Source organism: Pseudophryne corroboree, chromosome 9 (assembly GCF_028390025.1).
Source record: "Pseudophryne corroboree isolate aPseCor3 chromosome 9, aPseCor3.hap2, whole genome shotgun sequence".
NCBI lineage: Eukaryota > Metazoa > Chordata > Amphibia > Anura > Myobatrachidae > Pseudophryne > Pseudophryne corroboree.
Genome location: NC_086452.1, coordinates 121,601,531 through 121,621,090, shown reverse-complemented (window position 1 = coordinate 121,621,090; position 19,560 = coordinate 121,601,531). Strand labels below are relative to the sequence as shown.

Here is a 19,560-nt window from a genome sequence, read left to right as displayed (position 1 = left end):
ATGGACTCGCCAGTGGACAGGAGATGCAGATTCTAAAAGGCACATGGAAGTTTTGCCTTATAAGGGTGAGGAATTATTTGGGGATGGTCTCTCGGACCTAGTTTCCACAGCAACGTCTGGGAAGTCAGCATTTTTACCCCATGTCCCCTCACAGCCTAAGAAGGCGCCGTTTTATCAGGTTCAGTCCTTTCGGACCCAGAAAAACAAGCGTGGAAAAGGCGGGTCTTTTCTGTCCAGAGGCAGAGGTAGGGGAAAAAGGCTGCAACAAACAGCAGGTTCCCAGGAGCAAAAGTCCTCCCCCGCTTCTTCTTCCAAGTCCGCCGCATGACGGTGGGGCTCCACAGGCGGAGCCAGGTACGGTGGGGGGCCGCCTCAAGAATTTCAGCGATCAGTGGGCTCGCTCACAGGTGGATCCCTGGATCCTTCAAATAGTATCTCAGGGGTACAAACTGGAATTCGAGGCATCTCCACCCCACCGGTTCCTAAAATCTGCCTTGCCGATTGCTCCCTCAGACAGGGAGGCGGTGCTAGCGGCAATTCACAAGCTGTATTCCCAGCAGGTGATAATCAAGGTACCCCTACTTCAACAAGGCCGGGGTTACTATTCCACACTATTTGTGGTGCCGAAACCGGACGGTTCGGTGAGACCCATTTTAAATTTGAAATCCTTGAACACATACATAAAAAAATTCAAGTTCAAGATGGAATCGCTCAGGGCGGTTATTGCAAGCCTGGACGAGGAGGATTACATGGTATCCCTGGACATCAAGGATGCTTACTTGCATGTCCTCATTTACCATCCTCACCAGGAGTACCTCAGATTTGTGGTACAGGATTGCCATTACCAATTCCAGACGCTGCCGTTTGGACTGTCCACGGCACCGAGGGTATTTACCAAGGTTATGGCGGAAATGATGATACTCCTTCGAAAAAAGGGAGTTTTAATTATCCCGTACTTGGACGATCTCCTAATAAAGGCGAGATCCAAGGAACAGTTGTTGGTGGGAGTAGCACTATCTCAGGAAGTGCTGCACCAGCACGGCTGGATTCTGAATATCCCAAAGTCACAGCTGGTTCCGACGACACGGCTACTGTTCCTGGGTATGATTCTGGATACAGTCCAGAAAAAAGTGTTTCTTCCGGAGGAGAAAGCCAGGGAGTTGTCATCTCTAGTCAGAGACCTCCTGAAACCAAAACAGGTATCGGTGCATCACTGCACGCGGGTCCTGGGAAAGATGGTAGCTTCTTACGAAGCAATTCCCTTCGGCAGGTTCCATGCCAGAATCTTTCAGTGGGACCTATTGGACAAATGGTCCGGATCGCATCTTCAGATGCATCGCTCAATAACCCTGTCTCCAAGAACCAGGGTGTCTCTACTGTGGTGGCTGCAGAGTGCCCATCTTCTAGAGGGCCGGAGGTTCGGCATACAGGACTGGGTCCTGGTGACCACGGATGCCAGCCTTCGAGGCTGGGGGGGCAGTCACACGGGGAAGAAACTTCCAAGGACTATGGTCGAGTCAGGAGACTTCCCTTCACATAAATATTCTGGAACTAAGGGCCATTTACAATGCCCTAAGTCAAGCAAAATCCCTGCTCCTACACCAGCCGGTGCTGATCCAGTCAGACAACATCACGGCAGTCGCCCATGTAAATCGACAGGGAGGCACAAGAAGCAGGATGGCAATGGCAGAAGCCACAAGAATTCTCCGATGGGCGGAGAATCATGTACTAGCACTGTCAGCAGTGTTCATTCTGGGAGTGGACAACTGGGAAGCAGACTTCCTCAGCAGACACGACCTCCACCCGGGAGAGTGGGGACTTCATCCAGAAGTCTTCCAGATGCTGGTAAACCGTTGGGAAAAACCACAGGTGGACATGATGGCGTCCCGCCTCAACAAAAAGTTAAAAAGATATTGCGCCAGGTCAAGGGACCCTCAGGCGATAGCTGTGGACGCTCTAGTGACACCGTGGGTGTACCAGTCGGTTTATGTGTTCCCTCCTCTGCCTCTCATACCAAAGGTATTGAGAAATAATAAGAAAACGAGGAGTAAACACAATTCTCGTGGTTCCGGATTGGCCAAGACGAGCGTGGTACCCGGAACTTCAAGAGATGATCTCAGAGGACCCGTGGCCTCTGCCGCTCAGACAGGACCTGCTACAGCAGGGGCCCTGTCTGTTCCAAGACTTACCGCGGCTGCGTTTGACGGCATGGCGGTTGAACGCCGGATCCTGAAGGAAAAGGGTATTCCGGAAGAAGTAATTCCTACGCTTATTAAAGCCAGGAAAGATGTTACGGCAAATCATTATCACCGCATATGGCGGAAATATGTTGCATGGTGCGAGGCCAAAAAGGCCCCAACAGAGGAATTTCAACTAGGTCGATTTCTGCATTTCCTGCAAGCAGGAGTGGATATGGGCCTAAAACTAGGCTCCATTAAAGTACAGATCTCGGCTCTGTCGATTTTCTTTCAAAAAGAACTAGCTTCAGTACCTGAAGTTCAGACATTTGTGAAAGGAGTGCTGCATATTCAGCCCCTGTTTGTGCCTCCTGTGGCACCTTGGGATCTCAACGTGGTGTTGAGTTTCTTAAAATCACATTGGTTTGAGCCACTAAAAACCGTGGATCTAAAATATCTCACGTGGAAAGTGGTCATGTTATTGGCCTTGGCTTCAGCCAGGCGAGTGTCAGAATTGGCGGCTTTATCATGTAAAAGCCCTTATCTGATTTTCCATATGGATAGGGCAGAATTGAGGAATCGTCCCCAGTTTCTCCCTAAGGTGGTGTCAGCGTTTCACCTGAACCAGCCTATTGTGGTGCCTGCGGCCACTAGGGATTTGGAGGACTCCAAGTTGCTAGACGTTGTCAGGGCCCTGAAAATATATGTTTCCAGGACGGCTGGAGTCAGAAAATCTGACTCGCTGTTTATCCTGTATGCACCCAACAAGCTGGGTGCTCCTGCTTCTAAGCAGACTATTGCTCGCTGGATTTGTAGTACAATTCAGCTTGCACATTCTGTGGCAGGCCTGCCACAGCCAAAATCTGTAAATGCCCATTCCACAAGGAAGGTGGGCTCATCTTGGGCGGCTGCCCGAGGGGTCTCGGCTTTACAACTTTGCCGAGCAGCTACTTGGTCAGGGGCAAACACGTTTGCAAAATTCTACAAATTTGATACCCTGGCTGAGGAGGACCTGGAGTTCTCTCATTCGGTGCTGCAGAGTCATCCGCACTCTCCCGCCCGTTTGGGAGCTTTGGTATAATCCCCATGGTCCTTACGGAGTTCCCAGCATCCACTAGGACGTCAGAGAAAATAAGAATTTACTCACCGGTAATTCTATTTCTCGTAGTCCGTAGTGGATGCTGGGCGCCCATCCCAAGTGCGGATTGTTTGCAATACTTGTAAATAGTTATTGCTAACTAAAGGGTTATTGTTGAGCCTTCTGTTGAGAGGCTCAGTTGTTTTCATACTGTCAAACTGGATATAGTATCACGAGTTGTACGGTGTGATTGGTGTGTCTGGTATGAGTCTTACCCGGGATTCAAAATCCTTCCTTATTATGTCAGCTCGTCCGGGCACAGTGTCCTAACTGAGGCTTGGAGGAGGGTCATAGTGGGAAGAGCCAGTGCACACCAGGTAGTCATAAATCTTTCTAGAGTGCCCAGCCTCCTTCGGAGCCCGCTATTCCCCATGGTCCTTACGGAGTTCCCAGCATCCACTACGGACTACGAGAAATAGAATTACCGGTGAGTAAATTCTTATTTTTTTCATCGTTCTGGTGATCGTAGTGTGATTGACAGAAAGTGGGTGTTTCTGGGCGGAAACTGGCCGTTTTATGGGAGTGTGCGGAAAAACGCTGGCGTTTCTGGGAAAAACGCGGTAGTGGCTGGAGAAACGGGGGAGTGTCTGGGCGAACGCAGGGTGTGTTTGTGACATCAAAACAGGAACGAAACTGACTGAACTGATCGCAGTGTAGGAGTAAGTCTCGAGCTACTCAGAAACTGCTAAGAAATTTCTGTTCGCAATTCTGCTAATCTTTCGTTCGCAATTCTGCTAAGCTAAGATTCACTCCCAGTAGGCGGCGGCTTAGCGTGTGCAATGCTGCTAAAAGCAGCTAGCGAGCGAACAACTCGGAATGAGGGCCTATATAGGGACATATGCACGAGGCGGCTCAAATGACTGTGCAGGAAAAAAAAAACTTTGGTCGTTAGCATGAAAATTAGCATGCCGTGCAACTCTAAATCCAGCCTATAATGTATACATGTTAGCCAATATACAAAAAAAACTACTATAGTAGTGGTTCACAAACTTTCTTGAATCACTGCACCTTAGCATATCAACATTTTTTTTCATGACACCCCTAAGCCAAAAGTTTCTTATTGATAAATTTAGAAAAACATGAACTGAAGTAAATTGTGCTACTTGTCATCCTCAGGTCAGTTATGTGGTGGTGTACAGTTGTGCTTCTGATTGTCCACATGTTTTATGATTGGCAGCTACCAGTACTTGTTTTGCCTGTTACTTTGACCATAAATAATTTGATTTTATCCTGGACCACCAACCCTCTGCAAGAGCCTCACGGCACCTCAGGGTACCTAGGCACACAGTTTGGGAACCACTGTACTATAGTATGAGTAAACTGTTAAATCTGGAACATAACAGGGTGCAGTTAGAGAGAGCACAAACCACTGATTCTCAAACTCAGTCTTCAGGAGCCCCCTCTTCAGGACCCCACGTTTCCAGGTTACCTGTGGATTTTTTAAATCTGACAGTTGGTGATACACAATGCACCTGCCAGTTGACCTGGAGAACATGAACTGTTTGGAGTCCTGAGAACCGAGTTTGAGAACCAGACCTATCTCACTTTTGTAGGAAGACCCTATCGACATAACTATTAGGGCAGGCCTGGCCAACCTGTGGCTCTCCAGATGTTGTCAAACTACACATCCCAGCATGCCCTGCCACAGTTTTAGCATTCCCTAACAGCATAACTGTGGCAAGGCATGATGGGACCTTTAGTTTTACAACAGCTGGAGAGCCACAGGTTGGCCAGGCCTGTATTAGGGTTTACCCAAGTGCAAAAAATGCACAGCAAAATCCAGAGCATTTTATTAGACAATGGGGGTCATTCCGAGTTGATCACACGTAGCAACTTTTTGCTGCCCGTGCAATCAACTAGACGCCGCCTATGGGGAGTGTATTTCTGCATAGCAGGGCTGCGAACGCTTGTGCAGCCCTGCTATGTAAAAAAAGTTTCCTGTAAAAGAAGACCAGGGTAAGAGTTACTTACCCTGTGCGATCGATCCAGCGATGCAGGTCCCGGCATTGACGTCAGACATTCGCCCTCCAAATGCCTGGACACACCTGCGTTGGACTCACCACTCCCCGAAAACGGTGAGTTGCCACTCGGATCCGCATTCCTCCTGTCAATCTTCTTGCGGTTGCCGTCGAGACCACTTTTTTAGCTTGTGGCGTCGCTGCCGTCGCCAGGCAACGATGCGCCTGTGCAATGTGGCCACCACATATGCGCAGTTCAGACCCAATCGCACGGCTGCCTAGAAGCGCAGCGTGCGATCGGGTCGGAATGACCCCCACTATGCAGCAGTTATTGTGGTATCAAGAACCAATAACAATAATGAGAACTGCCTCTGGGGTCTTTGGCAATCTGAACAATGGGTGAAAAATGTGCGGTGCACATGGGTCTTTGGGGCACACCGCGCACCCATATAATTATACTTACCCCCCGGAGTCCTGCGGCGGAGATGATTTGCGCATGCGCAATAGAGATGTCCCCCAGGTTACAAAGTGTGGGTGTTCCCGGAGACCTGCACATGCACAGTAGACTCTGGCACAAAGCCACAGTCTACTCTATGCCAGAGAGGAGGGGGCCCACCCAGAGTCTACATGCAGACCCTCTCCTCATGGGTACAGGGGCAGAACTACCATTGGTGCAGCAGGTGCATTGCCTCGAGGCCCCTGAGGACTAACAGGCACGCCCGCCATCGGGGTGGGGGGGGGTGGGGTGGTGCTGCAGGCACAGATGTCCTGGGCCCGGCCTCTCTGACAGGAGGAAAGGGCCCGGGCCGCTCATGCCGCCGTCCACCGGTGCGATGCTCCGCCCACTTTTCCTTACCGAGTTCTCGCACTGTCAAAAGAGGAGGAGAGGACGCTGCGAGCTTCTATTGTAAACGTCCCCCCCAAAATGGCCGCCGCCTCAGAGGAGACAGTTATTAAAGATACTAGAGGTGGCTCCGCTAGTATCTTTAATAACTGTCTCCTCTGAGGCAGCAGCTATTTTGGCAGAGACTTTTCAGTAGCAGCTTGCAGTGTACTCTCCCCTCTCCTGTGACAGTGCCAGATCTCGTCATGAAAAGGGGACGGAGCTACACGGTACCAGGCTGCTACAGCTCCGGCCAGTCTGTGATAGGTAAGTTGAGGGAGAGTGTGTGTGTGTGTGTGTGTGTGTGTGTGTGTGTGTGTGTGTATATATTTATTTTGTATGGTATACAGTATATAAATTATTATTAGAGCTGACCTTGTGTGTGCCGGACTGATAGAGGAGTTCTGCCACCTATCAGTGCTGATGATCACAGTCACACACTGCCTCTAATTAACAGGCAGCTGTACATTTTTTCTGAATCACTGCTGTCTGTGAATTAAAGGCAGCTTACAACCTGTGTAACTGGCACGTTGTGCTTGTACCTTTGTCACCCGCTGTCTCTCCCTGTCACCCTTCCCATCACCCTCTTCCTCTCCATGTCTACCGCTGTCACCCTCTGCCTCCTCTTGCCTTCCATTGTCACCCTCTGCCTCTCTATGTCAACCTCTGCCTCTCGCTGCCATGTGGCATATTGTGAACTTGAGTTGGGGTTGAGGAGGGAACCCAAATTATATTTTTGCATCTGGGCCTGCCAATCACAAGTTCCGTCACTGCATGGGTAACTGCTAGTGGCATCACTATTCAATTACCTTCGATATACAAATGGACCACATCTCTTAAACGATGATGGACACATTATCAAAATTAGTTAAACATGAACATTCAACTTAGTATTAGCTACCTAAAAAAGAGACTATTTCATCCTGTGGAGTTTCTCTTGTTGGTTTTCATACCTACATTTCTGTTCTTTCCACCTTGATCCCCCAGTGACATGTCGCAGCATCCAGTGCTACCTGTGAAAAGGTAATGCACCTGTGAAAAGGTACATTCATCACCAATGTACACCAGATGTTAAAGAATGCCTTATGTTTGTTCTTCTATTACTATAAAAGTCAGTAGGTACTAGTCCAAGATCATCAATTGATTTACAGTAGGCCTCCAATTTAAAAACTATGGTAAAAATAATAATACAGGTTGAGTATCCCATATCCAAATATCCGAAATACGGAATATTCCGAAATACGGACTTTTTTGAGTGAGAGTGAGATAGTGAAACTTTTGTTTTTTGATGGCTCAATGTACACAAACCTTGTTTCATACACAAAGTTATTAAAAATATTGGCTAAAATGACATTCAGGCTGTGTGTATAAGGTGTATATGAAACATAAATACATTCTGTGCTTAGACTTGGGTCCCATCGCCATGATATCTCATTATGGTATGCAATTATTCCAAAATACGGAAAAATCCCATATCCAAAATACCTCTGGTCCCAAGCGTTTTGGATAAGGGATACTCAACCTGTAATAATAATAATAATAATAATAATAATAACAACAATACAATTCATTTTAGTTATATGCAGGATTTTCATAACTGAGTTGCAATTAAAGCTACAAATAAAGCTACTGTATTATAATAGTTGAACTATTATCTGAAAACTGCTGGTGAAAGATTTAGGGGTATATTCAATTAGGGTCGAAAGCTGCCGTCTGTCGAAAAGATGGCAGTTTTCGACTTTTTAAGGTCGAAACTTGATTCGATCTATTCAATCCCAGCTATTGTTATTCTACAAGTCGGGGAATTCAACTTGTCGAATAGTACGTGAGACGGCAGTATAGCTGCCGATTCACGTACTTTGGAGGGAAACGGGGCCAAATTCGACAGGATTTGGCCCTGTTTCCGAGCATCTCAGTCCGACATAAAAAAAATGTCGGACTGAGATGAAGGACCTTAGAGGAGGAGAGCCGTGGGGAGACGGAGAGAGCCGCGGGCAGACAGGGGAGAGCAGCGCTACAGCAGGATGTGTCACAGCCGCGCCGCTCACGGCAGCGTCCACCCGGCTCCAGCAAGTGAGGTCACGCTTGCTGGAGCCGGGTGGACACTGCCGTGAGCTCTGGCGGCTGTGAGACATCCTTCTGCAGCGCTGCTGTAGCGCTGCTCTCCTCCGTCTGCCCGCGGCTCTCCCCGCTGGTCTCCTCCCTCCCCTCCGCTCACAGATCTCATCTCAATTTGACTTTTTTTTTTTTAAGTCGAATTGAGATGGGATTGAATAGGGGTTGTCGGATCCATTCCAACAAATGCATGTCGGAATGGATCCGATCCTAATTGAATATACCCCTTAAACTATAACCAGGGACAGGCTAATCCCCAGGGCAAAATTTGGATATGTTGCCAGTAATGATGTTCTCATCTATTTGGCCCTCCTGTTTGCTCTCATGTGTTCTAAGCGGGGGATTCATAGGAGCATAGCCACCCTGATTGGCACATACTCAGAAAAGGCCTTGGCCCAGTTCTTTTCAGTTTACAATGGGGGAGCAAGAGCCTTGGAGATGGGCACGATCCGGTATTGCCAGACCCCCTCTCCTCTGGTTCCCATACTGCCATACCCTCTACAGTCACCATAACTACTCTTGTGTTCAATGCCATTCACATACAGTGATGTAAAAATCAAGGCTGTGAAATACAATAAATGATAAACGTTGTCTAATATTCTTATTGTAATCCTGACCTTCACTTCTTCCCCGATGCTCTTTCTCTCCAACAATATATCTAAGAAAGCTTTGTGGGCCAAAATGCGCTTTGTTGTACTCTGAACCAATAGCTGCAGGGCACTGGATATATTGCTCACGCTGGTCAAAAACAGAGAAGCATTTTCTAGGCGATAGTAACAAACTGCATCAATCTCCAGGGTAACTAGGTCTTTGGTCACAATCTAGCAAAAGAAAGGAGAGGAGGTACAGTATAACGCAGGTAATGATGAGTCAGATAAAGATGGCTGCATGTAGGGCCATCTTAACATATGGGCACACTGGGCAACTGCCCAGGGCCTCACGAGTCTAGGGGTCTTTTGCAGAGACAGGCTGGTCCGGGGGGCATCTGACTGCACACCCTAATTGCTAGTAATGAGAGGTGCTACCTTGCTGAGACCTGTAGTGCGACACACAAAGAGAACAAGTGCAGGTGCACTATTCAGACATTACTCATTTCAATAAATTTTGCAATATGAGGCTTTTCGCATAATGGCCAAGATTACGGGCTTACCCGCTACTTCACGGTAACCTCATAGTCGGTTAAGTCCCTAACATTCTAAGGGTTCAAGTCTAGGGTGTAAGTCCCTAAAATTCTAAGGGTTCAAGTCTAGGGCATGGGACACCCCCTAAAACAGCCCAGACAGAAACACCCCAAGGCATCACACCAGTGAGGAAATTGAAGTGTGTGAGAAATTTGGATAGATAAGAGCAGATATTGCATGGGTTAGTGTTACAGGGGTTAGAGAGTGCTAAAGTAAGTATTATATTATATATTATTTTTTCTGATGCCCTGAAGCAGCCCAACCAAAGCAATTCAGGGGGACCCACGCCTCAAAACTCACCCCACAACTGACATATTATATACATTTTTAGGTCTTACCTTCATTGTGTCTTCTTTTAAATGTGCAATCAGAAAATGCTAGGTTCCTTACTTAAGATCAATCAGTGACAGGCGGCGGAGGGGTACTAACCTAGGCTGAATGGGTCTCAAACCTTTGTGTGTACATATAAATACACTGGGCTGTTTTGGGGGTGCCCCAGGCCCTAGACTTGATCCCTTAGAATGTTAGGGACTTACCTGACTATGAGGTTACCATGAAGTGGTGGGTAAACCCGTAATCTTGGCCAACATTATACATTGAATGACGGTCAGCATGCTGATTGGTGGATGGCTGGAGAAATCCACCTATCAGAGCACTGACAGCCATTCACTATATGGAAGCAAGTGAGGAGATGGCAGGAGGTGTAAGTTATGATTTTTATTTTGTTTAATTCCCGTGGGTGGGTGGGGGTTCCAGTGCACAATGGCCCTCATTCCGAGTTGTTTGCTCGCAAGCTGCTTTTAGCAGCTTTGCACACGCTAAGCCGCCGCCTACTGGGAGTGAATCTTAGCTTATCAAAATTGCGAACGAAAGATTCGCAATATTGCGAAAAGACTTCTCTGTGCAGTTTCTGAGTAGCTCGAGACTTACTCTGCCAGTGCGATCAGTTCAGTGCTTGTCGTTCCTGGTTTGACGTCACAAACACACCCAGCATTCGGCCAGACACTCCTCCGTTTCTCCAGCCACTCCCGCGTTTTTCCCAGAAACGGTAGCGTTTTTTCAAACACTCCCATAAAACGGCCAGTTTCCACCCAGAAACACCCACTTCCTTCAATCACATTACGATCACCAGAACGAAGAAAAAACCTCGTAATGCCGTGAGTAAAATACCTAACTGCATAGCAAATTTACTTGGCGCAGTCGCAGTGCGAACATTGCGCATGCGCAGTTAGCGGAAAATCGCTGCGATGCGAAGAAAATTACCGAGCGAACAACTCGGAATGACCACCAATACTTTTAAGGTGATTGATATGTGGTGTACATATCATTAGACCCATCAATATATCCAGCACAGGCTGATATCATGACTAGTAATGTATATAAATTAGCATTAATGAGAACGTTGCCACAGATTACCATTTGTATAATACATATCAGTGAAGAGTATATTTACCTGGTGAAAAGGAACCTCAAAGGTCTTTATGCGGAAGTCCACTTTGTGACATTTGTCCAAACAGGGGAGGTAAAAGAAGAGCCCTGTGAATAGATAATGATATATCCATCCATACTGTGTCTCTTTTTTGGTATTACTTTATCAGATATATATACAGTATAAATCCATTGACACATATATCAATACAACCATAGAGGGGTCAAGTAGTTCTATACTGGGGCATTTAGGACCACTTGGGACATCACTGAGAAGAGTAATAATGTGCCTGTCTATACAGTGAATACAAAATGTATAATCTTAAAGTCAGTGCTAGTGATAAATAAAAGTAAATGACACAGGATTGTGATCAGATTGCTTCATCATATCACTGAATAAATTATCTGCAACTATCAATTAGGGCTTTCTATCCAACAGATTATACCTCTTTCACACCGCACAAATAACCCGGTATCGACCTGGTATATTGACGGGTCGCAGTGCGGTATGAAAGGGGTCACTGCCGAATTGCCGGTATTTCAACCTGGGAATAAAATAAGAATTTACTTACCGATAATTCTATTTATCGTAGTCCGTAGTGGATGCTGGGGACTCCGTAAGGACCATGGGGAATAGCGGCTCCGCAGGAGACTGGGCACAAAAGTAAAGCTTTAGAACTACCTGGTGTGCACTGGCTCCTCCCCCTATGACCCTCCTCCAAGCCTCAGTTAGGATACTGTGCCCGGACGAGCGTACACAATAAGGAAGGATTTTGAATCCCGGGTAAGACTCATACCAGCCACACCAATCACACCATATAACTTGTGATCTAAACCCAGTTAACAGCATGATAACAGAGGAGCCTCTAGAAAAGATGGCTCACTACAGCAATAACCCGATTTTTTTTTTTTTTTGGTAACAATAACTATGTACCAGTATTGCAGACAATCCGCACTTGGGATGGGCGCCCAGCATCCACTACGGACTACGAGAAATAGAATTATCGGTAAGTAAATTCTTATTTTCTCTGACGTCCTAGTGGATGCTGGGGACTCCGTAAGGACCATGGGGATTATACCAAAGCTCCCAAACGGGCGGGAGAGTGCGGATGACTCTGCAGCACCAAATGAGAGAACTCCAGGTCCTCCTCAGCCAGGGTATCAAATTTGTAGAATTTTACAAACGTATTTGCTCCTGACCAAGTAGCTGCTCGGCAAAGTTGTAAAGCCGAGACCCATCGGGCAGCCGCCCAAGATGAGCCCACCTTCCTTGTGGAATGGGCTTTTACAGATTTTGTCTGTGGCAGGCCTGCCACAGAATGTGCAAGCTGAATTGTACTACAAATCCAACGAGCAATAGTCTGCTTAGAAGCAGGAGCACCCAGCTTGTTGGGTGCATACAGAATAAACAACGAGTCAGATTTTCTGACTCCAGCCGTCCTGGAAACCTATATTTCCAGGGCCCTGACAACGTCTAGCAACTTGGAGTCCTCCAAGTCCCTAGTAGCCGCAGGCACCACAATAGGTTGATTCAGGTGAAACGCTGAAAACCACCTTAGGGAGAAACTGAGGACAAGTCCTCAATTCCGCCCTGTCCGAATGGAAAATCAGATGAGGGCTTTTACAGGATAAAGCCGCCAATTCTGACACGCACCTGGCCCAGGCCAGGGCCAACAGCATGACCACTTTCCATGTGAGATATTTTAACTCCACATATTTAAGTGGTTCAAACCAATGTGACTTTTGGAACCCAAAAACTACATTTAGATCCCAAGGTGCCACTGGAGGCACAAAAGGAGGCTGTATATACAGTACCCCTTTTACAAACGTCTGAACTTCAGGGACTGAAGCTAGTTCTTTTTGGAAGAAAATTGACAGGGCCGAAATTTGAACCTTAATGGACCCCCAATTCAGGCCCATAGACACTCCTGTTTGCAGGAAATGTAGGAATCGACCTAGTTGAAAATTCCTCCGTCGGGGCCTTACTGGCCTCGCACCACGCAACATATTTTCGCCAAATGCGGTGATAATGTTTTGCGGTTATATCTTTCCTGGCTTTGATCAGGATAGGAATGACTTCATCAGGAATGCCTTTCTCCTTCAGGATCCGGCGTTCAACCGCCATGCCGTCAAACGCAGTCGCGGTAAGTCTTGGAACAGACAGGGTCCTTGCTGGAGCAGGTCCCTTCTTAGAGGTAGAGGCCACGGATCCTCCGTGAGCATCTCTTGAAGTTCCGGTTACCAAGTCCTTCTTGGCCAATCCGGAGCCCGAATATAGTGCTTACTCCTCTCCATCTTATAATTCTCAGTACCTTGGGTATGAGAGGCAGAGGAGGGAACACATACACTGACCGGTACACCCACTGTGTTACCAGAGCGTCTACAGCTATTGCCGGAGGGTCCCTTGACCTGGCGCAATACTTGCCGAGTTTTATAAACATGTGGAAGACTTCTGGGTGAAGTCCCCACCTGCTGACAGTGCTATCACATGATTTTCCGCCCAGCGAAGAATCCTTGCAGCTTCTGCCATTGCCCTCCTGCTTCTTGTGTCACCCTGTCTGTTTACGTGGGCGACTGCCGTGATGTTGTCCGAATGGATCAACTCCGGGTGACCTTGAAGCAGAGGTCTTGCTGAGCTTAGAGCATTGTAAATGGCCCTTAGCTTCAGGATATTTATGTGAAGTGATGTCTCCAGGCTTGACCATAAGCTCTGGAAATTCCTTCCCTGTGTGACTGCTCCCCAGCCTCGCAGGCTGGCATCCGTGGTCACCAGGACCCAGTCCTGAATGTCGAATCTGCGGCCCTCTAGAAGATGAGCACTCTGCAACCACCACAGGAGAGACACCCTTGTGCTTGGTGACAGGGTTATCCGCTGATGCATCTGAAGATGCGACCCGGACCATTTGTCCAGCAGGTCCCACTGGAAAGTTCTTGCGTGGAATCTGCCGAATGGGATTGCTTCGTAGGAAGCCACCATTTTTCCCAGAACCCTTTCATTGATGTACTGAGACTTGGCTCGGTTATAGGAGGTTCCCAACTAGCTCGGATAACTCCCTGACTTTCTCCTCCGGGAGAAACACCTTTTTCTAGACTGTGTCCAGGATCATCCCTAGGAACAGAAGACAAGTCGTCGGAATCAGCTGCGATTTTGGAATATTGAGAATCCAATCGTGCTGCCGCAACACCACCTGAGATAGTGCTACACGGACCTCCAACTGTTCCCTGGATCTTACCCTTATCCCTTACTTGGACGATTCCCTGATAACTAAAATTCCCTTCCTTCGAAGGAGTATCATCATTTCGGCCATTACCTTGGTAAAGACCCGGGGTGCCGTGGACCATCCATACGGCAGCGTCTGAAACTGATAGTGACAGTTCTGTACCATAAACCTGAGGTACCCTTGGTGAGAAGGGTAAATTGGGACATGAAGGTAAGCATCCTTGATGTCCCGAGACATCATGTAGTCCCCTTCTTCCAGGTTCGCAATCACTGCTCTGAGCGACTCAATCTTGAATTTGAACCTCCGTATGTAAGTGTTCAAGATTTTAGATTTAGAATCGGTCTCACCGAGCCGTCCGGCTTCGGTACCACAACAGTGTGGAATAATACCCCGTTCCCTGTTGCAGGAGGGGTACCTTGATTATCACCTGCTGGGAATACAGCTTGTGAATGGCTTCCAAAACTGCCTCCCTGTCAGAAGGAGACATCGGTAAAGCCGACTTTAGGAAACGGCGAGGGGGAGACGTCTCGAATTCCAATTTGTACCCCTGAGATATCACCTGAAGGATCCAGGGGTCTACTTGCGAGTGAGCCCACTGCGCGCTGAAATTCATTGAGACGGGCCCCCACCGTGCCTGATTCTGCTTGTAAAGCCCCAGCGTCATACTGAGGGCTTGGCAGAGGCGGGAGAGGGCTTCTGTTCCTGGGAACTGGCTGATTTCTGCAGCCTTTTTCCTCTCCCTCTGTCACGGGGCAGAAATGAGGAACCTTTTGCCCGCTTGCCCACGAAAAGACTGCGCCTGATAATACGGCGTCTTCTTATGTTGAGAGGCGACCTGGGGTACAAACGTGGATTTCCCAGCTGTTGCCGTGGCCAACAGGTCTGAAGACCGACCCCAAATAACTCCTCCCCTTAATAAGGCAATACTTCCAAATGCCGTTTGGAATCCGCATCACCTGACCACTGTCGTGTCCATAACCCTCTACTGGCAGAAATGGACAACGCACTTAGACTTGATGCCAGTCGGCAAATATTCCGCTGTGCATCACGCATATATAGAAATGCATCTTTTAAATGCTCTATAGGCAATAATATATACTGTCCCTATCTAGGGTATCAATATTTTCAGTCAGGGAATCCGACCACGCCAACCCAGCACTGCACATCCAGGCTGAGGCGATTTCTGGTCGCAGTATAACACCAGTATGTGTGTAAATACATTTTAGGATACCCTCCTGCTTTCTATCAGCAGGATCCTTAAGGGCGGCCATCTCAGGAGAGGGTAGAGCCCTTGTTCTTACAAGCGTGTGAGCGCTTTATCCACCCTAGGGGGTGTTTCCCAACGCACCCTAACCTCTGGCGGGAAAGGATATAATGCCAATAACATTTTAGAAATTATCAGTTGTTATCGGGGGAAACCCACGCATCATCACACATCTCATTTAATTTCTCAGATTCAGGAAAACTACAGGTAGTTTTTCCTCACCGAACATAATACCCCTTTTTGGTGGTACTCGTATTATCAGAAATGTGTAAAACATTTTTCATTGCCTCAATCATGTAACGTGTGGCCCTACTGGAAGTCACATTTGTCTCTTCACCGTCGACACTGGAGTCAGTATCCGTGTCGGCGTCTATATCTGCCATCTGAGGTAACGGGCGCTTTAGAGCCCCTGACGGCCTATGAGACGTCTGGACAGGCACAAGCTGAGTAGCCGGCTGTCTCATGTCAACCACTGTCTTTTATACAGAGCTGACACTGTCACGTAATTCCTTCCAACAGTTCATCCACTCAGGTGTCGACCCCCTAGGGGGTGACATCACTATTACAGGCAATCTGCTCCGTCTCCACATCATTTTTCTCCTCATACATGTCGACACAAACGTACCGACACACAGCACACACACAGGGAATGCTATGATAGAGGACAGGACCCCACTAGCCCTTTGGGGAGACAGAGGGAGAGTTTGCCAGCACACACCAGAGCGCTATATATATACAGGGATAACCTTATATAAGTGTTTTTCCCCTTATAGCTGCTGTATTTTTAATACTGCGCGTAATTAGTGCCCCCCTCTCTTTTTTAACCCTTTCTGTAGTGTAGTGACTGCAGGGGAGAGCCAGGGAGCTTCCCTCCAACGGAGCTGTGAGGGAAAATGGCGCCAGTGTGCTGAGGAGATAGGCTCCGCCCCCTTCTCGGCGGCCTTATCTCCCGTTTTTCTGTGTATTCTGGCAGGGGTTAAATTCATCCATATAGCCCAGGAGCTATATGTGATGCATTTTTTGCCATCCAAGGTGTTTTTATTGCGTCTCAGGGCGCCCCCCCCCCAGCGCCCTGCACCCTCAGTGACCGGAGTGTGAAGTGTGCTGAGAGCAATGGCGCACAGCTGCAGTGCTGTGCGCTACCTTGTTGAAGACAGGACGTCTTCTGCCGCCGATTTTCCGGACCTCTTCTGTCTTCTGGCTCTGTAAGGGGCCGGCGGCGCGGCTCTGGGACCTATCCATGGCTGGGCCTGTGATCGGTCCCTCTGGAGCTAATGTCCAGTAGCCTAAGAAGCCCAATCCATTCTGCACGCAGGTGAGTTCGCTTCTTCTCCCCTTAGTCCCTCGATGCAGTGAGCCTGTTGCCAGCAGGTCTCACTGAACCTAAAAAACCTAAAACTAAACTTTTCACTAAGCAGCTCAGGAGAGCCACCTAGTGTGCACCCTTCTCGTTCGGGCACAAAAATCTAACTGAGGCTTGGAGGAGGGTCATAGGGGGAGGAGCCAGTGCACACCAGGTAGTTCTAAAGCTTTACTTTTGTGCCCAGTCTCCTGCGGAGCCGCTATTCCCCATGGTCCTTACGGAGTCCCCAGCATCCACTAGGACGTCAGAGAAAGAAGGGTTATTACCGGGTCAAGTTATTCCCATTCACAGCATAGGCGGCGTGGAGATGATCTTATCTCCCAGCGCTGCCTCCACCCCACGCCGCGGTCCCCACCCTCAATGGCAACCCGCCCCAGCATATTGCCAGTATGTGTAAGGGTCCAATGCCGGGTCGCACCCGGAAGGACCAGTTTCCAATTCCCGAGTGGGACCCGGCATTACGATCTGAAAGGGGTATTAGTGAGTCATTTGTAACATATAAGGTCATTTATAAAGTGCCATTTGAAGAGGAGCAGTAAAATACAAGGTAAGTAGGTGCATTAGCTGCCTGGTGTTGCTCCATCCTATATTTTGAATGTGGCCAGTTTTCTGGTTAATGTCATATATCAGCAGACAGCAAGCAATGTAAAATTGCCTCGTTGATGAAGACCATCGCAATGTCTCATCGCTGTCATGAATCATTTTTGCCATAGATTTGGCCAAACTGATTACTATTTTTGGAGAAAAATGGGCAAGTTTATTTTATTAACAAGGGTTAAATAAAAAGGCTAGGAGCAGGACCGTAACTAGGGTTGTGTGACCGATGCAGCCACACAGAGCGCAGTGCTCTGTGGGCGGCACCGTCGTCACCCCACGACCCTTACTTCCGGCTAGCCGTGTGCCTGGAATGGCAACCTACAGCCAGTATCACTGCAGCAGTAGCGGCTATGGTGTCCTTTTCGATGCTCCAGACAGGAACCCTGCCATTTTTACAGCCGTCCGGAGCATCTTGAAGACTCTCCGGAAACTGTGAATCCGAGATTTATGGGTTGAATCATTTATTAGAATTAGAGTGATCACTGGATTCAAGTGACTTCCTACTGTGGACTGTATATTCACAGTGATGTCATCACCCTCTGAATACTGAGTGAGCAGCTCCTGTTCGGACCACCCAGACAAGCCCAGAAAATCTGTATAGCCAACTTAAGGAGTGTTGATTGAGTCAAACATTGATGGTCCACTTTATACAATAGAGATAACCGGCCTTTATTACCAGGTCCTCTGGCCCGTCCTGGCAGAAGACGTCCCAGGCGAAATATAACAGCGCGCTCATATTCGCGAACAATCTGAAATGTCAAACAAACATTTTAAATAACAATGAAAGTGCATATTCCTAAAACCCTCCTGTATAAGTTAAGGTCACAATTCAATCTGTATGGGTGCAGGGTGCAGAGCATACAAAATGGGGGTATTCAATTAGCTGCAGTCAATTACTGTGGCTAATGGATCTCCTGGGGGCTATCCAATTAGCCCTGACAAGCCAACATTTATCAGGGATTATGAGGCACACAAAGTAAAATCCCTGATAACCAACCCTTAGAAACCCATTTTTCTGGGTCCCGGATCCCATGTGATATCACCCGAAAATGGGTCATTTACCACACGGTAAAATTTGGCTATAATTGTATAGCCTGATAATGACCATCAGTCAAGAAAAGTGCTAAAATCATTCATATTTATGCTGTGCAGTAAGTTAGGATACCCCCCGAAACAATCAAAACCGGGTGTCTCAGGACTCACCTTCAATGCCAGACAAACACAAGAAGGTCATTAAGGGAAGACACTTGCGACCGAATTTATTTTTTTCATTTGAATTATTACAGAATGAAGAAAAGATATGGGGCCAGGTGTAATGCAGTGCGAGACGGCCGGAGCTCCGAAATTCCCTAATTCTCTGATTTACGGTCGTCTGGCACTGCATTACATCCGGCCCATTGTTCCCCTTTTTAACTACAACAGATCAAGAAACAATGGGCGTAATTCAGACCGGAATTGACGTCAGGAACCCTCCCTGCAAATGCTTGGACACGCCTGTGTTTTTCCAGACACTCCCTGAAAATGATCAGCTGACACCCACAAACGCCTTCTTCCTTTCAATCTCCTTGCGATCGCCCGTGCGAACGGATCCGTCACACAAACCCATCGCTGATCGCGTTTCGCTTTGTACACGTGCAACGCGCCTGCGCATTGCGGTGCATACGCATGCACAGTTTGGACCTGATCGCCTGCTGTGTGAAAACGCACAGCAGCACTCAGGTCTGAATTACCCCCAATGACATCAGGGATCACCACGTGTGACTTAAGTAGACCTGAATGCACACAAATATACTTATGCCTGAAGGCATACATCCTGCAGGTGCAACAGGACTGGTGTAATGATATGCAGTGATCATGAGGATGATGATTACAACGACGATTGGCAGCACTAGCTAATTATTTCTGACTGGCTGTTTGCATGCTGACTCCTCCCACTGATGGGACTTAATTCATTTGTGTGGCTGCTGTATATTCTATGAAGTCACAGCTGACTATTTGTATTTACTTAACTGATATTTTGCTTTGTAATACTGCAGAAGAGGATGAAAACAACAGATATTTGTATTTAATTATATTTTGGGGAAGATGAATCAAGCCTTGGAGAGAAATAAAGTGGAAAGAGATAGTACCAACCAATCAGCTCCTAAGTGCCATTTTATAGGCTGTTTGAAAAATGACTGAAGCTAATTGGTATGTACATTATCTCTCTCCACTTTATCTATCTCCAAAGTTTGA

The 19,560-nt window shown here is 47.6% G+C and overlaps 1 protein-coding gene across 1 annotated transcript in view; it reads right to left on the bottom strand.

Moving 5' to 3' along the window:
• The window catches only part of NPHS2 (NPHS2 stomatin family member, podocin), a 54,057-nt gene that overhangs the window by 3,553 nt on the left and 30,944 nt on the right, over positions 1-19,560 (bottom strand). Inside the window, exons 3-6 of the mRNA XM_063941493.1 lie at positions 18,002-18,074; positions 10,906-10,988; positions 8,889-9,092; positions 7,114-7,169 (exon numbers count right to left, since the gene is read on the bottom strand). Of these exons, the coding sequence (XP_063797563.1) occupies positions 7,114-7,169; positions 8,889-9,092; positions 10,906-10,988; positions 18,002-18,074 (416 nt within the window). The remainder of the gene's footprint in view (positions 1-7,113; positions 7,170-8,888; positions 9,093-10,905; positions 10,989-18,001; positions 18,075-19,560) is intronic.